This window comes from Fukomys damarensis, unplaced genomic scaffold (genome assembly GCF_012274545.1).
Source record: "Fukomys damarensis isolate Sample0158 unplaced genomic scaffold, DMR_v1.0_HiC HiC_scaffold_35, whole genome shotgun sequence".
NCBI classification, from domain to species: Eukaryota; Metazoa; Chordata; class Mammalia; order Rodentia; family Bathyergidae; genus Fukomys; species Fukomys damarensis.
Genome location: NW_022900947.1, coordinates 55449713 through 55468004, shown reverse-complemented (window position 1 = coordinate 55468004; position 18292 = coordinate 55449713). Strand labels below are relative to the sequence as shown.

The 18292-nt window shown below is 38.7% G+C and overlaps 1 protein-coding gene across 6 annotated transcripts in view; it reads right to left on the bottom strand.

The window, feature by feature from the left end:
* The window catches only part of Rufy3 (RUN and FYVE domain containing 3), a 67140-nt gene that overhangs the window by 14558 nt on the left and 34290 nt on the right, over window positions 1–18292 (bottom strand). For all 6 annotated transcript variants that reach the window (XR_004515340.1, XM_033758934.1, XM_010606097.3 and 3 more), the window contains 11 exons: window positions 17141–17314; window positions 16283–16400; window positions 15221–15322; window positions 13542–13665; window positions 12156–12217; window positions 8983–9048; window positions 7355–7424; window positions 4342–4434; window positions 3012–3095; window positions 884–1051; window positions 342–439 (listed from right to left, as the gene is read on the bottom strand). Coding sequence is in view for 5 of the 6 variants with exons in the window: in XM_033758934.1 (XP_033614825.1) it covers window positions 342–439; window positions 884–1051; window positions 3012–3095; window positions 4342–4434; window positions 7355–7424; window positions 8983–9048; window positions 12156–12217; window positions 13542–13665; window positions 15221–15322; window positions 16283–16400; window positions 17141–17314 (1159 nt within the window). In the remaining variant the exon portion in view is untranslated. The remainder of the gene's footprint in view (window positions 1–341; window positions 440–883; window positions 1052–3011; window positions 3096–4341; window positions 4435–7354; window positions 7425–8982; window positions 9049–12155; window positions 12218–13541; window positions 13666–15220; window positions 15323–16282; window positions 16401–17140; window positions 17315–18292) is intronic.

Genomic DNA, 18292 nt, shown 5'->3' with positions numbered 1-18292 from the left:
TTTTTTTTTTTTTTTTTTTTTTTTTTTTTTTTTTTTTTTTTTTTTTTTTTTTTTTTTTGGTACTGGGGATCAAAGTCAGGACCCTGCACCTGCAAGACAGGCATGATACCACTGAGCTAAATCTCCAGCCCACCCATTTCTGATGTTCGAAGAAGTCAGAAAAGGATGGCATTTCTTAGCAATGTTTTCAGTGATGTTTTAGAAAACAAAGATAAAATTTAACTAGCTTTCTTTCTGATTTAGGTTGAAATAATTTATATATTTTCTGCTCAATGAATGCATAACAAGTCTCCTCACTTCTGTGATAGCTCTGTGTTTCTATAAAGAAACAGTACCTTTACCTTTGTTCCAGTTGTTTAATGGTAGCAGCCATCTGATTAGTCTTCTCTTCCAAACGACTGTTTAATTCACTTTTCTGTTTTACTCCTAAGTCTGAACTCTGTATGTAAAATAATTACAGAAGATCTATATAACATAAAATCATGAAATATAATCACACATGCTATTTGAACCTAATGGTAAGTGGGAAACAGAGAAATAGAAATGCTCTTATATTTGCATATCAGTTAATTTCGAATGGAAAAAAAGCAATCTGGTTAATGTTAGTATTGCTATGTGTGCAGCCTGGAGGAATGGAATGTGTAACTCAACTGGCATGTTAAGGCTAGAGAAAGGCTAGAAATTATCTTAGGATAAGAAGAGTCCCAAGCTTCTCTGCAATGCAAAAAGTGGCCCTGATTTTCCAGAACAGTGACTGGGGGTCCTAGGATGGTCTGACTCCTAGAATACCTGCTGTGGTGGGCCTCAAGTGCATTCCCAGCATGCCCCTGCAGCACAAGAGGTGGGGGCCCAGGACTGTGGTGGCCAGTAGGCCCCTCCCTACCTGCAGCTTAAAGGCCAGTTCGTGCTTGAGGGCCCTGAGGTCGTCCAGCTGCTGCCTCAGAGATACCAGCGCCTCTTGCTTCTCGCAGACGTCCTTCTCCAGCATCTTCATGGCCAGTTCCATCTCTTGCCGCATGCCAATCTGGAGCTCCAGCTCCTTCTCCACATCCTGCCTCAGACAAAGGACATGGCTTACACTCTACTCTGCTTGGATAAGCCATAAAATCTTCTAGAGGAAGGCAGGTCTGCAGCTCAGCCAAGAGAGTCAAGAGCACTCATTCATGTCAGAGACGCTAGCATACGAATAGTTAGGGTGGGCTGGGGATTCAGCTCAGTGGCACCTTGGTGCCTGCCACCTGCCTCACAAGTGCAAGGTCCTGAGTTCAGAATAGTTAGGGTAACGTATCACTGCTTTATCACTGCTCGATCATGTGTAATAATTGGGGTAACACAGGACCTTTTCTCAGTCACAAACAAATCTGAAAACTTGCTAGCCAAAGACAGTGCTAGTTAAGCACATCCTTGAGGTACTTCAGTAGACATTTAGACACTGCTGTGTCTATTACAGAAATGTACAGTGTTATAGTAATCAGCACAAAATAAGGCAGTTATAATTCCCTGAAATTTGAATGTTGATATGTTCAAGAATCCAAGGAATGCAGAAAGAACTCAGAGTCTCCAGGGTAATATCTCAACTACTGGAATGATCAGTATATATAACTGAATTTTTAGATTTACTTCACCCTAAAATCCTTTTTGTTTCAACATTAGTACAACACCATCATCACTGTTACTGGGGATTGAACCCAGGGCTCTCCACTGAGCTACATCTCTACCCTTAATTTTTTTACTTTGAGATGGTCTTGCTAAGCTACCCAGATGGGTCTTGAACTTGTGACACTACTGCCTCAGCTTTGTGGAGTGCTGGGATCACAGATGCGCTATCACACCAAGTTACAGCAACATTATTCGGATGAGCAAAGACACAAAGACTTGAGGTTCTTCTGCACTTGTGCTATTCCCAGGGACACTGTGGGCCTTACCTACTTCCTTAACAAATGTTTATCTTAGTATGATTTTAAAAATATGAAAAATTTAAAGATTTTTAGTATGTACTATTGAACACAGACTTTCCTCTACACGTGACTATAAATGAACTACAGGGTAAATGGGAATGCTGCATTATTTCTAGGATCCTCCTTAGGAAAAGTGTTTTGAGATCTAATTTTTATCCACACAGGCGGCAAATGCTAACTATTTTAAGGACATTAAAATAACTGAACCTGAAGTTGTTACATACTGCTAATTTTTTTAAAAATTTTTTTTATTTTTGAGACATGGTCTTGCTGTGTAGGTCAGGCTGGCCTTGAACTCACTATGAAGCACCCAGGCTGGCCTCAAACTCAATGCAATCTTCTGTCTTAGCCAATTGGTGGAATTATAGGCGTGCGCCACCCCTCTTGCTAAACTGGTAATTTGTAATACCTTTTTAGCACAGATGGAGTCACTCTTATTTTCAGGCTTTTCCCGGTCCTTAGAGACATTATGGTATGGGTTTCCTTTGTTTATCAATCGAATTTTAGTATGAGCTAATACGCTCATACCAGGGTTTACCCACAGCCTAATAGCTGGATAAACTATGCTATAGGAATAGTATTCCTTCCTATAAATTTTCCCACTTGTATCTAAGATTAAGAATAAATTCATAAATAACAGCTAAAGAGTATGATTCTGTATTTAGGATTCTTAGGGGAAGAGAAGCTGCTCCCTCCAAGCTCTATTGAATCTTTACAGGAACAAAGGTTAGGTGAGGGACAAGTGGGGACTGCAGAGTTTAAAAGTAGCTTCTGTACATCTAATATGCCTGTGATGCAAACTACAGAGGCAAAAAAAAAGAAAAAAAAAAAGAAAAAAAAAGATTTTACGGCAAAATCATATTGCTGGGAATACTAAAAAAATGGACTGAGAAAGCATTATGGGGAATGTGGGTTAAAAAGAATAATAAGAGTTTCATAGGATTTATAAAAATTTTATAGAACAATCCCGTATATCAATAGGTCTGCAAGACAACACCTCAGGAGGCTACTTTTCATATTTTCCTAAGCTATAAGAACTTCAGCAATGCTTACCAATCGTAACTGTGTCTCCTCCTTTAAATGTTTTCTTGCTTCACTCAGTGCTTGCCCTTCGGCAGTTCTGTCTTGCTTAGGACCCTTGAAAAATAAGATAATATATATTCAAGGAGTTAAATAATCAGCAAAGAATTAGCAGATACCAGAATCACTGCTTAGTACAAAAAAGTGGTGATACTTAAAAGTAGGTATAACAGTGAATTGAGACAATAAAGAAACTAAGTCTAGAAAATTTTAAAGGTTTAAGCTGAATTAGGAGTTTCCTGTCCTTTACTTAAAAACCTAAAACACATTACCAAAACACAAGCTAGACATTTTAAAAACAGCTTTTAAGAAATAACAGTATTCACTGCAAAATATGAGTTGGACCAAAGGTCTACGTGATACTATATTAATTTTCCAGAGTTCTCAACTCTGGAGTCTTATCGAGGGGTCACATTAGAAATAAGTAGGTAAAAAAATTCTTCTGAGCATTCACAGCTGTATTCATGAAGCTCACATATTAATGCCACTCACTCTGCATGCAGAAACTGCTTCTGTTCCCACTCAGGGCCCAGTTACTCTATGGGAGCAATTTCACTGGCTGGATGGTTGATGCCTATGTCCTTAGATCAGGAGTATGAAGACAGAGGAAGTGGAGAGGCTCTAGGCTTTTCTAGAGTGAGCAACACTACCAGCAGTAAAGAAAGATGCCGGTAAATTCCCAAAACCCTAATGCGCAGGAAAACTTTCTCATGCCACCTTGGAATAGCTGAGTGTGGCTGATGGAAGCACTACCACTTTGTGTGGGCCCCTAAAGTAGCGCCATTACAGTTTAGAACAGCGTTCACAGTGATGATCTTCAGCCACCAAGAATGACTAGGGGGTTACGTCTTCTCATTTAAGAAGGCTTGTGAAATAAATAAAAGGTTTGCCAAAAGATCTGTAGACATGTATTAAAGTTCGGTGCTTCAAGGGATTCAGTTATCTGTAAGACTCATTTACATGGTCACTCTTTCCCAGGATATCAGATTAATGAGGTGTCACTTCTTATGAAACAGTAACATGGTGTGAAAATAATGGTGTAGTAAAAATGATTAGTACATAAAGCAGGAAACCAAATTACACTTTTCTGTAGTTGCTAAACATGTAGGTGGCCCTGAAGGCAAGAAGGGCGAGGTATGAGAAGGTGTAGCTGGCCCATCACCTCCACTGTCAAACACATCCATCGCCAGGTCCAAACAGCATGCGTGACCCGCACAGACAGGGCACCTCTTCTGGAAACTTCCTGTGGCTGACACACTAGCATGTTCTCTATAGATATTTTATAAATCCAGGCAAGACTCACCTTGCGATTTGATTCCAATATGTAGGCGCTTTCTTCTTTAACACGTTCCATTTCTTCTTGTAAGGTAATAATCCTGTTGTTTGCAACTGCAAGCTATTAATAAAATTAAAAAAATAATCTTTTATTTCTTTTTGTTTTGGTACTAGGGATTGAACTCGGGTCCTTGGGCTTCTGAGGCAGGCGGTGGCACCATTGAGCTAAGTCCCTGGACCTCTTTTATTTCCTTTTTTTGTGTGTTTTTTTGAGACAGGGTCTCACTATGTAGTTGAGACTGACTTGGAACTCACTATGTAGCCCAGGCTGGTCTCGAACTCACAGTGATCCTCCCACCTCAGCCACCCATGTGCTGGGATTATAGGCGTGCACCACCACGCCTGGCTCCCTCTTTTATTTCTCAATGACAGCATAATTTATAATCTTCCAGGACATAATTTTCAGGCTCATTTTTAGAAATAAAGAAAGCTATCAATAAAATTTCTCCTAAGGAACTGTGTGTAGAAACATACTGTTTCTACCAACCCACCCTAAGGGCCCAAAGACCTGTCAATGACTGTCAAATAGTAAAGCAAACACTTCCAGGGCTCTCATTGTAAACAGACCCTAGCAGAGCTTACACAGCTACCAAGATAAAGTCCTGGCATTGGCAAGATGTTACTGAGAAGATGCATTAAAGCTGTTGCTCTACAGAAGGAAAAAGAAAGGTCTCTCCTCTCTGCACCTCCTGAACTCAGTTCAACCCAGAGGATGGGAGGTGCCTGAAATAGGCCAGCAGGAGGAACAGGGCAGCCAGCTCCTCACCAGCAGCAGACATGGACTCTGCCAGGTTCCTGCTCCTACACGGGGGAACGGAGAATGGGGAGGGCCAGGCATGTTTTCTGGAGGTGAGTCTGAAGCCCACTTCTTATCTTATTTGACACATGGGCTTACTAAGGTGTAAAGATGGGATTCGGGATAAGCAGTCTCCTCTCCAGATCTAAGTACGTCAAAAGATAGGTTATTCCGAGACTTAACTTCCAAGAAAGGACTAGGAAACCTGATTACAGCTGCAGACCCAAGGGGAGTGTATTCAACCTGATTGACAGCAAAGCAGATGTTCACATGTGCATCTGCTCAATTCTTCTAATTCTGACGTACTGGGGAAAGAGGTCTGTTTGTACACACCCTCTGAAACCTCAGAATAGGAAGAGCAAAGGAGTCCTGACTAGCTCTATCTGTTTCTACAAAGTACACATAATGCCAAGTTGTTCAGTTTTAAGAAAATAAGTGTTATTGGTAAGATAAATAAGGAACAAATGAGTGTTGCTAGTATAATAAATCTAAGTCAGTGAGAAAAGTCTTGTGATGAAGAAAAATTAACAGCCACATTTACTGATTGATTAAAGTACTGGGGATTAAACCCAGAGTGCTTTACCACTGAGCCACACCCCACAGTGCCTTTTATTTTTGAGATAGTCTTGCTTAGCTGCTCAGGTCTGTATGGAATTTGGGATCCTCCTGCCTCAGTCTCCCAAGTAGCTAGGATTTCTTACAGCGTCCAATCACATTTACTATGTGCTTAGGCAGTGCCAGATACTCTTTAATTAAGGCCATTACTGCGCATACACCATTTAATCTGAATAAACTTTTAATTATTACTATAAGGTAGAGATAAGTAAACCATTTTACAGACAAGTAAGCCAAGGAATGGAACAGAGGCCTAAGTACTTGGCCCAATATTAGAAAGCTCGGATGTGCTGGCTGTGAACCTGAGTGGGTATCTCAGAGACTGTCCAACTAGTACGCCACACTCAGGACAGCAGCCACAGGATTGTGGTAGAAAGCGTCTGTGCAGAACAGAGAAGCCTCATGTGATACGATTCTAAAGGTCACTGAAGTTCTGTATTTATAATTTAAAAATCTTCATTCAAAAACGAAGTCCAAAGAACTACAAAGGTGTCTTAACATTATAACAATGTAAAGCTTCTTCTGAAGAAAAACTGGTTCAACAACATATTCTTGACTTTGATTTGATTCTACTTAAATCAAATTTATCCTAATGTACATAAAAGGACTGTTACAATTAGAGATAGATAAATTCTTTTAAAATACTGATAATTTTACTGAGGATAGTTCATAGAAACATCTAATGCTATTAAAGGAAAATTTGTAGCACAGCCTTTGGCCAGTTAGAAAAAAAACCAGCTTTGGGCCAGGGATTTAGCTCAGTGGCACTGGGCCTGCCTTGCAAGCCGAAGGGCTTGAGTTTGATCCCCTGAACCAAAAAAGAAATTTTAAAAAGGGAAAAAACCACCAGCTTTATTAATCCTAAGTAAAACGTGTGGCGAATTTTCTCTTCTGATTTTAGGGACTTTTCTCAAGAGTCTCCTCACCTGCTCTTCAGAGTCACCATGAGGCCAAAGGAGGAAGTAGCAACGTCCTCATGAGTCAGGTGCTGGATTTGGGAGCTGGGGGCACCTAAGCAGAGGTCACAGGCCAAGGACTGTGGCTTCTGACCTGTGCTCTTTGCCTTATCAACCCCACTGTCCTGAGGAAACTGACAGGGGCCAGGAGCTGGCCAAGCTGACACATAAATCAGCTCTTGGCGAGTAAACATCAATGACTAGCTTCAGCACATAAACAGTGCCTCATGTATTTACTAAACAAGGAATGATGAGAGTCACGCTGTGGTACTAGGATCCGCCCAGACACAACAGTTCTCGATTCTTTAGCCAGTCAGCTGTTTGGTCTGACTGGGTAAAGGACCCTGGGGTGAGCGACTGGCCAGAGCGCAGAGCTCTGTATTGGAGAAGATATCATCTGAAAAGTCAAGTCAAGTACTTTTTATTTCTTTTTTTTTTTTTCTCCCGGTACTGGGGATTGAACACAGGACTTTGTACTTGCCAGCCAGGTGTGGCGCCACCGGGCTAAATCCCAGCCCTTCAGGTCCTGTATTTCTAAGGTGGCATACATTTCACTGGGTTCACTATCGCACATTATTAAATTTTACAGATCAAAGAATTTCGAGGACACTTACCTCCTCTGTCAGTTTAGTGTTGGATTTTTCTAATGCATCTACTTTTGCCTGAAGGTTATTCACTGTAGCACTATTAAGAGAGAGAGAAAAAAAACCCAAAAAACCCACAAAAAAGCTGTATAGTCTTTATTGAAAAACAGATAATCTGTACCTTCTCTTTTAGACCTCTACCACACTTATCATCATTGTCTAATATTGACAAGTGTTGATAGACCTGTAGTCTTTAAGACAACTTATAAAGGTGTCTTGCCTTAGTTGCTGTATCATTGACACTGAAGTCTGTATTCAGTTAAGTAATGTAGACCCCCTCACCTCAGTGACTGAAAATGGGAAGCACTAAGCTACACTCCAAGCCCCTTATAAATCTTGAGACAGGGGCTTGCTAAGCCACCCAGGCTGGTTTCAACCCCCCACCCCACACCCGTACCAGGGATCAAACTTAGGACCTAACACTTGCAATGCAGGCACAGAGTCACTGAGCTAAATCCCCAGCCCTGGCTTCAAACGTTTAATCCCCGACTGAGGAGCAGGGACTACAGGTGTGAGCCACTATGCCTGGCTCAACACTCTTCTGAATTATTTTACTTGCATTGCGTTATTTCATTTATTCTTTTCAACAATCCTACACGTTAGAAACTAAGGCAAAACTAAATAATAGAGTCCTGTTTATATTTCACTGTCAATCATAGTCACATGGTTGCTTCTGGCTTGGCTGACATCTCTATAGTTTATTATAGTCATGACAGGTGCTTGGTTTCCAGAAAAAACTGGCTTAAATTGCATTTCTTAGCTGGAACCAAGAAAACTAAAAAATAATACCAATATTAGCAGTCACAGTATAATTCTTAAATTAAAAATGGATTTCACTACAGAAGTAACAAAAATTCTATAAATTATTAACAAGGTCTCTAATAGATATACTGATCTCCTGAATTAATCACAGCAGTCCTTAGCATAACAAAAACATCAAAGTACTAAGGGTATTAACAGTTTTGGATCACCATCTGCTGGACAAAGGAGACTACTTCATGCTCTGGAGAGTTCTGAAAATATTTGGTGAGTACTTGGTAATAATCAACTCATTGTCTAAGTGTGAAATGCAAGGGAGCAAGGGAGCAAGGGATATGACTCATCTGAAGGAACTAAAATAATGAATAGTTTACTTAAGATCAGTCTTGAGAAATGTGGCTTTATCCACTATGTTAAGAAGACTGCTAATTTAATTATATGTGTCAGATATTTCATAATTCTTAAGTGGATGTTTTTTATCACTAGTTATAAATTCATAATAATCTTATACTCTTTTATTAAAACTCAGTGAAACCTCATGTATCCAGTACCTAACTAAATGCCTGCAATCCACAATTCTGAATTTGCTGAACATTTTCTGAATTTATCCTTGTCGCTTTTTTTTTTGGAGAAAAGGTCTCACTATGTAGTTGAGACTGACCTGGAACTCACTATGTAGCCCAGGCTGATCTCCAACTCACAGATCCTCCTGCCTCAGCATCCCGAGTGCTGGGATTATAGGTGTGCACCACCACACCCGGCTTGTCGTTCATTGTTTTTATACTTCACTTTTCTCCCCACAAATCTCAGTAAAACAATATTATTTATTCATTCTTTACTTCAGATGTCTGTTGAGTTCTTCCACATAGTTCTTCTGGTCCAGAATTGCAGTAATCTGGCCATCCCTGGGGGCCAGAGGAGAAGAAATAAAAGATAAAATAAGTAACACCAGAAATACCAAGGTCCTTTATCCCACCCACTCTTTTCATAAATTATGAGAACAAAATTAGGGCACAGATACACTGAGCCAGAAGACAGACTTGATCTATAACCCCATGACACATCGATAAGAAAGGCTCAGAAGTTCAAAGATGAAGCAGGGCATTGGGGTGCATATGTCTATAATTGTAGCACTCTTGGAAGCTGATGCAGGAGGATCACAAGTCCAAGCTCAGCCTGGGCAATTCAGTGACTTAGCAAGACTCTGTCTCTAAGAAATATCAAAGGGTTGGGGATGGAGCTCAGTGTGAAGGCCCTGGCTTTGATCTCCAGAACTAGAAGGAAAAAAGAAAAATGAAATCCACTTTAACAAAGTGCTTAAATAGAAAGTTACTGTATTCTAAGTATGTTTCTGCAGTTGGTTTCTAGTTTCATTCTAATATAGAGCGAGAGCTCACTTCACAGGATTTCTATTTCTCTAGGTATGATAAACTCTTTATTGTTGCTATAAGCATGGTCTATTTTGAAGTAAAGAAGATTCTCAGAATAGGAAAATCTATGAAGGACAGAGGGGCTCAGTGGTTGCCTTGATTTAGCGGGGGAGATTAGGAGAGGCTAACCAGTAAGGGAGAGTGTTTTGTTTTGGGATAGCAAAACAACAACAACAAAAAAACAAACAAACTAACTAAAAACAGAACTACCATTCAGTTTAATTTTTAAAATAACACTCCTTGGCATACACCAGAAAGAATTAAAAGTCAGTGCACCTGGGACACCTGTGTATCTCTCTGGTGCGGCACAATTCTCAACACCAATGCAGAGCCGGCCTAGGTGCCCATCCATAGATGAATGGTTAAAGAAAACGTGACGCACACACAGTGGAGCCTACTCAGCAGTCACAAAAGATGGATTTACTGTGTACTACCTAGAGAAGAATGGATGGGACTAGCGATTGTGCTCAGTGAAACAAGCTGTACTCAGAAAGACAAATAGTGCGTGTTTTCCCTAAAAAAGACAACAGGAAAGTAGAAGGGAGACTTATTAGACAAATGGAAGGAAAGGAGAAGGGGAGTAAAGGAGGCAATGTTGATGGAAACAAGCGACTGATTACACAGTTAAGAGATCAGGATGTTGATGAGTCCACTACACTGTTGAGTCAAACAGCAGGTCACAGAACAGCACATATGGCACTGCCTATTTTTTATTTTAAAAGTGTATTAATGTACAAAGATATATCAAGAAATTGCTCAGAATGGTATTTTGTCATTGTTTTATGCTTGTGCAGTAAGATGAACACCTATTTCTTTTAATTTTTTTCCCTTGATTTGTGCTATTATAAAATGTTTTTTGTTTTCTATTCTTTTTTCTGGCACTGGGAGTTGGACTCAGGACTGTGCACTTGCCAGGCAGGCATGCTCCCACTGAGCTCCATCCCCGGCTCTTGTAGAATGTTTTGAAGTGGAAGAAATAAAGAACTGCTGTGAGTGTGTGAGGAGATGGAATATGTTAATTAGCTTGGTTGTAACAATTACTTCACAATGCATATGTATCTCAAAACGTGAGGCATACCTTAAATATACATCATTTTGTCAATTATACTCAATAAAAAGTGAGTTAAAATTAAAACAAAAACAAAGTGCTTACAAACTTTAGTAAGTTATATTTTAGGTATAATGTTTTATACTCCATCAGTGCATATAGTTTTCTTTTTGCAAGTTAATTTTTCAGCTTTCACTAGTATTTATAGAAACAATTTTCCATTTATCACAGAAGCTGAATTAAACTCACTCTGGTGTAATACTGTTGTTCTCAAAGGCCATATATTTGCTTTATGTGCCACATATAAATGCTACATGTATTAAAAGTAAATGGGGGAAAAAGTAAATGGGGCTGGGGATTTAGTTCAGTGATGCTGTCACAGATCTTGTAAGCACAAGGTCCTGAGTTTGATCCCCAGGTACAAAAAAAAAAACAGAAAAGAAAAGGGTATAAAAGTTAAGTATTCAGGATCAATTAAACTAGAGCAGGGATTGGGGATTTAGCTCAGTGGTTCCACCACCTGCCTCATAAGCACAAGGTCCTGAGTTCGATCCCTGGTACCAAAAACAAACAAACTAGAGCAAGCACAAGTTAGAGACTCTTCTGCTAAAAGCCAAAATTAATTCCACATGCTGTCTAACTACCAAATGAGTGATATACTCTTTTTTCTAATGAGTGGTATACTCTTAAACTCAATGCCCAAGGTTAAAACTTTGGACTAATAATTATGCTTTTAACTGGTATGTAAAATGTATAAGGTACACTTCTGTTCTCTAATCACCAAGTATTATAAATATTATCTAAAAATTTTAAGCTGCTTGAAATAATTTTAGATTTACAATTAGAGCAGTAAATGCATAGAGTTCAAGAAACCTCTCACTCAGCTCTCCATAACGTTTTCTTTATTTAATTTGTGACAAGTCTTGCTGTGTTGCCCAGGCTGGCCCCAAACATGATTCTCCCGCCTCAGTCTTGAGTAGCTAGGATTATAGGCATGTACTGTCATAACTGACCCTGATGTGAATATTTTATGTAACCTCGTGATGTATATTTTATACTGCAAATTTTAAGCAAACTGAGAATAAATCCCTTTTGTGAAAAGCTGTGTTTTCAAATAGTACTTTAAGAGGTAGAGAAATTAGATTCCTTTTATAAATTTTTATTTTGTTTGTTCCTGAGCCAAAGAACAGAACAATCACTTAACTAAAAACCCTTTCAGGGCCGAGAATTAAGCTTAGTAGGTTTGCTGCCTGCCTTGTAAGCACAAGGTGCCAAGTTCAATCCCTGGTACCAAACAAACAAACAAACAAAAAAAAAAAAAAAAAAAAAAATAATAATAATAATAATAAAACTCTTTCAGGGTTTGGCACTAGGGACAATAATGAGATATTCTCAGCAAGACTTTATTAAATCTATCTTTAGAAATTCTTTTGGCAAGTCTGTTAAGTCAATATTGCAGTGAATTTAAAACACTACCAAAAGGAGAAACAATACTAAAGAAAAAGAAAATAAATCTAATTTTCTGTATACATACCCTTCACTACCTTTACTGCTGTTCCCATCCTTGAGATACATGGAAAAGTCGATAACTCCAACCTACAGAGAGATTTCAGAATTTAACACAAAATTAGGTAATTTTTTGAAGGCACCAAACAATGTCTCTCTCTAGGTACTCCACATAATACTATCGTGACAAAACCAGAAATTTATGATGAAAATTTAATGTTTTATTTTAAAATGCAATCAAGAATTGACATGAGCTGGGCGGTGGCGCGTTATAATACTATCGTGACAAAACCAGAAATTTATGATGAAAATTTAATGTTTTATTTTAAAATGCAATCAAGAATTGACATGAGCTGGGCGTGGTGGCGCATGCCTGTAATCCCAGCACTTGGGAGGCTGAGGCAGGAGGATCACTGTGAGTTCGAGACCAGCCTGGGCTACATAGTGAGTTCCAGGTCAGTCTCAACTACATAGTGAGACCCTGTCTCAAAAACCAAAGGAAAAAAAAAAAAAAAAGAATTGACATGAGCTGGAAGAATCAAAATTAAATCAATGGGACCTAGAAGACCAGATCATGACTAAAAAAAATCAATGCTTAATATAAATCAATGCTTAATATAAATGCAAATAAGGTTTAAAGTTTCTCTTTTACTTATTTCAGATATTTTGCTACTGAACTTCTAGTCACTTTTAGGAATAATTTTTTCAAAGTTATCATTATGAAAAAAATGCACATCCTCCTGAGTTTCAGAGAATACAAACCAAAGTAATATATCCATAATCTCGATGATAACTGCTAACATTTTGATGTTGCTCCTTTCAAACTTTCACTGATACAGGTATTCATTTAAGATTGCCATTTTATTATTCAGCTACTGTATTTGGTAAAATCCTGACTAAATTATATTTCCATTTCTATTTTCACAGAGTAAAACCTAACAGAAATGTATTGTAGTGTGTTATACAGAAAAGGTGAGAAACACTGTCACTGAAATCAACATGTTTATATGTTCAGCAATTAACATACTTTTATAGCACATTATAGCAAAGATTCCAAAACACCAAGAAACCATGTAACTCCAACATATATTCTGCTAGAAAATGAGGAAGAGAATTTGAACTAAGTTCATGGTAACAGATTTGGCTTCAGAAGCTTTACTCATAACCACCATGTACCGCAGCTGTATGTAAGACTATTCATTCAATAGGTTCAATAGGTTATCACAGTCAAGCCAGTGAGATTAAAAAAAATTCCAAGAGATGAAAAACCCAACTTTTAATATTCACATCAAAACCAAAGGCAATCCTATTATAACTTAATTTCTTCTAATTTGGTTGATATCTTAGAATCCACATCAAAATGTAACAGAACTCAAGAGTGATATTCTTGGTTAAATGAATACTTTTCCCATACCTGAGAGTCCAGATCTTCTCCTTTCATGCAAAAATTAGCATCAATGACATTCAGCCCCACCAACAGGCCAGCAATTATAGCTCCTTCCTCCTCCATCATGAGAGCATTTGGTTCATAGAACTCACTGAAAGATAAGTCCACAGAATAATATAATAAAGCCTCAAAACCCACGATACAATGAAACAAGGAGAAAATGTTTGCCTCATGGTTGAATATGGTCATCTATGGTAAGAGTGAAAAAGTAAAATAACACAAAAGTGGGCCAGGGATTTAGCTCAGTGGTTCCACCGCCTGCCTTGCAAGTGCAAAGACCCGCGTTCGATCCCCGTTACCAAAACAAACAAACAAACAAACAAAACAAAACAAAAACACCACAAAGGTTTCGGTAAATATTTTAGGTGACAGGTACAGAAATAACTTTTTAGACCGTATGTACAGGGTCTGGCTAAAAAAGCAGTGTCAGTATGGTATTGTGGTTGAAACAAGTATTCAAACTTTTCTGATATATTTGTATTTGTGGTGTACCATAGGATAATTCTTCAATTTGTTATACATCTAAAAACTTAGCTGGCTTAAAAAAAAATTGCCTTATCCTATTTAGTCTATTTAAGCATACCATTTTGGTAATGAATGCACTGAGTAAACATCTTAAAAATGTGAGCTTTGGGCCAGGGATATAGCTCAGTGGCTCTGTGCCTGCCTGGGAAATGCAAGGTCCTGAGTTCGATTTCCAGTACTGAAAAAAAAAAGTGAACTTTAAGATGTGTTATATACCAGCTCCTCACAATGAATGTAATCATGTACTGCAAACATGTACTGATAAAAAAGTAACTGCTGAATTATATATTTTTGACTAATTAACAAAACCTGCCTAATAAGCAGCATGCTAATAGGCTAAAGATGATTTAAACTTTTAGGGGATCACTTTTATTGTTTAATAAAATCAATTTTCATTACAGGAAAAAAAGCAAGGAAAATGTGCAAGGAACCTTATAATTCTACTTACTAAAAACTTGTTAAGACAGTATACTATAACATTTCAGGTAATTTATGGAGATATACATATTTTAAGGAAAAATAAAAAAGATTATACCATTATAATTAATTTGAAAACTGTTTTTGACATAATAGTATCTTTCTGTTTTAATAAATGATTTCCTACAACCTTGCTTATACTGGTTTTATAACATCCTATATTATGTACTCTGTGTTCATGTAGTCCAATCTTCCTTTTCCTCAGGCAGTCCTCTCTGAAACAGGCTATTTGGCACTTTAAACACTAAACCAAAAGAGAAACAATGTTCCTAAAAGTGAAAAGTTCTAAATGGGTACAAATTGTTGAGAACACTCTCAGATGATTACATACTGCTTAACACTGTGGTGATTCCCAATACACAAAACCCCAGGGACACACTCTTACTACATGACCATCATGTCCCCTAGTATTTACCAAAGTTATATCCACACAGGATCCTGCATAGGAGTGTTCACAGCTTCCTGTCTATTATAAAAGATTGGTTTTGTGTACGTTTTGATCTTTATATAAATGAAACAAATACACAATGTAATTTTGTATATTGTTTCCTTGCCCAAAATTATACTCATGAGATTAATCTATGTTGTCTTGTGTGATACAGAGCATACCAAGGAATGAAGAAAGCTAAAAAAGATGTTCATACCTGAGAAGTTCCTTTTTATTGATTAGAGCTTTCATATATTCTGAAAGTTTCTTTTGCATTAATGCCAAACGAAGCCAGGCTCTTCCTCTGCCTACTGGTGTCCTAGAAAACATAGCAACCCAAGCACAATTGTAACAGCACGATTAACAGCGGCAGGGACCGCAGTGGAGCAGACATGTCTGCTCTGGCCAGTGGTCTCTATACAAATGAACATAGGGAGGTGCTCCTCACCACCTCTCCCACTACATCCCTGTACTGTACTGTTGTGTGGGACAAGAAGACTTGGGGATATATTTGGGACAGATGCTTTTGCAAAAACTATACTGCATGTGAAGACAAGACCCCTGGAGACTGTCCTTCAGATTTGTATTGAAAACTCCTAAATTTACTGTGGAGTATGTTCTAGCCAAATGCTAATGCAGACAGTTTCATCCTTTATCCGCTTAAAATTAAACTAATCTCATTTTGGATGGTGAGTGATCAGTAATCCCAAATTTTAAGGCAAGTCATAGGTGACAGTTCCTAAGGTTCACTAGACACCTATTCTAATACTCATACCTCAAACTCCACTGAATACTCTTTTCTTCTTTGAGACAGGATCTTGCTATGTAGTTCAGCTTGGTCTTGAACCTATTATGTATCCTTGGCTGCCCTCAAACTTGCAATCCTCTTGCCTTAGGCTCCTGAGTGCTGGGAATAATACATATGTATCCACCAGCCCTGCTGAATACATGTTTGTTTTGTTTTTCACTAAGTTAGGTCAAGCCACCTCCCCAGACTGAATCTCTTGAGGCTGATCTCACAAATGCTTTAAAATAAAAAGAAATAAGAAAATGCTTGGTATTTTAATGTGAAGACAACTCTCTTGGAAAAAAAATTATCTTTCAAGGGCACACTTTTTAAATTCTGCATACTACTTCTTTCTTAATTGTTTACTCATAACTACAGTATGCCTTTTGGATAGCTATAAAATAATTATGGGCATTGTCATCTTTACTACCATTCTTCAAGGAGACAATAAGAATGCTGCTCTTAAGAAACAGAATTCATCTGTTGACTTACTTCAGTCCTGGAAGATCTTTAACACTTGCTGTTATCTCTGCAGCTTCTGGAACAAGTTTTTCTACGAGTTCTAGAGGTCCCCAGAAGGATTTATTTTGTCCAAGAAAAGTTTTCTTGGCTAAGGTAACAACAAAGCAGCATTGTAATATTTTCATAATATAAAGCTCTTACTACACACACACACACACACACACACACACACACACCCTTTCATACTTCTCCCATCTTTTCAGGGACCCAATCCTATATCAGATCATTAAGACATTAAAATTATTCTTGCTTTCAGAATAAATAAAATTTTGTGAAAATAAAAACATCTCTACTTCCCAAGACTTAGTCCGTCATTTTCAGGAAGAACTTGTGGCCCAATGCTCTAATAAAACAGTTTACCAATTTAGTATTTAAAACTTCATAGTATTAGTAAAGAAAGTAGTCCAGTGTCGGGGGGGGGCATTTCCCTGTTTGAATACTGAGAAGGGAGGAATAAAGGAAGCAAATGAAAGTAAGACTAGGTTCTGCCTCAGAGCTTATAGTTTTGAACCCTGAAGAATCAGGAGACATGAATTCTAGCACCTGCTCTGCCCAGTGTACTGTGTGACCTTGGGGGAGGCCTATTTCCCTGTCAACTGGACATACTTGCTATACTGGACTTAGGCACTTACGATGGCCCTTCCAACTTGTGTTTAATGATCTGTATTTCTGAAGCCCAGTGAGTCTTTTAAGTCATCACAGCCTTGCTCCCACAGAGCCTACAATCCATCAGATTACATTTTTGCTTCCACAAAGAATGCTTTCTTTGTGAGTGTGCGTTACTAGGAGCTACCTGCATGCACATCTACATTGGAGATTAAAGCCCACCTCTCAAACCGTGCTTCAGACAGTGTTCCATCACCACGAAGAACTGCTGGAGGGGAGCGTAGTCAGAGTCCAGAGTCCTGCCCAGGTTCAGAGCTGATTCAATCAAGCCCTTGATACTCAGCTTGGCCATGTTCATCAGGTTCATGCGCTCATTAGCCATGAGATAATTAGGGTCTGCACCCAAAGGGAGAGAGAAATCTGGTTATCTGACAGTGCATCATAAAATCTGCGTAATTCCCCATGTGGACATGGTGAGAGTGCTGGAGACTTCTGACGAGCCCAGGAAATGACACCATATTACACTATCAGTTGTTAAATTCTTCTCAGCCATGCCCTTGCTATGGAAACAAGTAACAGTTTCCTTAAAAATATATTTGATTAAGCTGTAAAAATTCATTGTCGAGTAAACTCGTAAGCCCTCAATGCAGTCATGCAATTATTTTCACTGCCACCCTGTCCATACCCAGCATTGCTCCATCTGGGGCTCTCTGCTTCCATTCTCTGTGGCCACAAATACAGTACTCTCAATGTGTGTGCTCTAAAGGCAAAGCTGACACAGAGAGAATAAAGCATTTAAACACACTGCTTGCATACTTTGTATCTATACTAAGGATCATCATTCATAGGCATGAGCATTATTAGCATACGACAGTATGAGAACTTCCAAATACACAAGGTTCATCATACAGTACCAGAAAGACAGACTCTGACCATAGGGACAAAATATCACATTTTAGCTGACAGAACTCCAAATAGTTGAGGTACTCTCCACCTTCATTTATTGGTGCATCTCCTACATGAGGCACTGAGGACCGCTCCTTACAATTTATGATCTTTTTTAAATTTGTTTTTGATACAGGGGCTCACAATGTTGCCCATGTTAGCTTTGAACTCATGACCCCTCTCCTGCTTCAGCCTTCTCTGTAGCTGGGGTTATGGGTGTGTTGCACCAGCCCTGGATCCCAGTTATGACCCTGACTGCTCCTGATAGCAAGTAATGAGACAGTTGCCAAAAGAATGATTCACAGGGAAGGAAAGTAAGATTCAGAAAGTAAAGTTTCGACTGCTCTGACTGAGCAAGTGACACCCTACACTTCAAGTCTATCAAGCAGCCGAGGCTGACCATGAGAACAGCCAGTGTTGGTGAAAGGC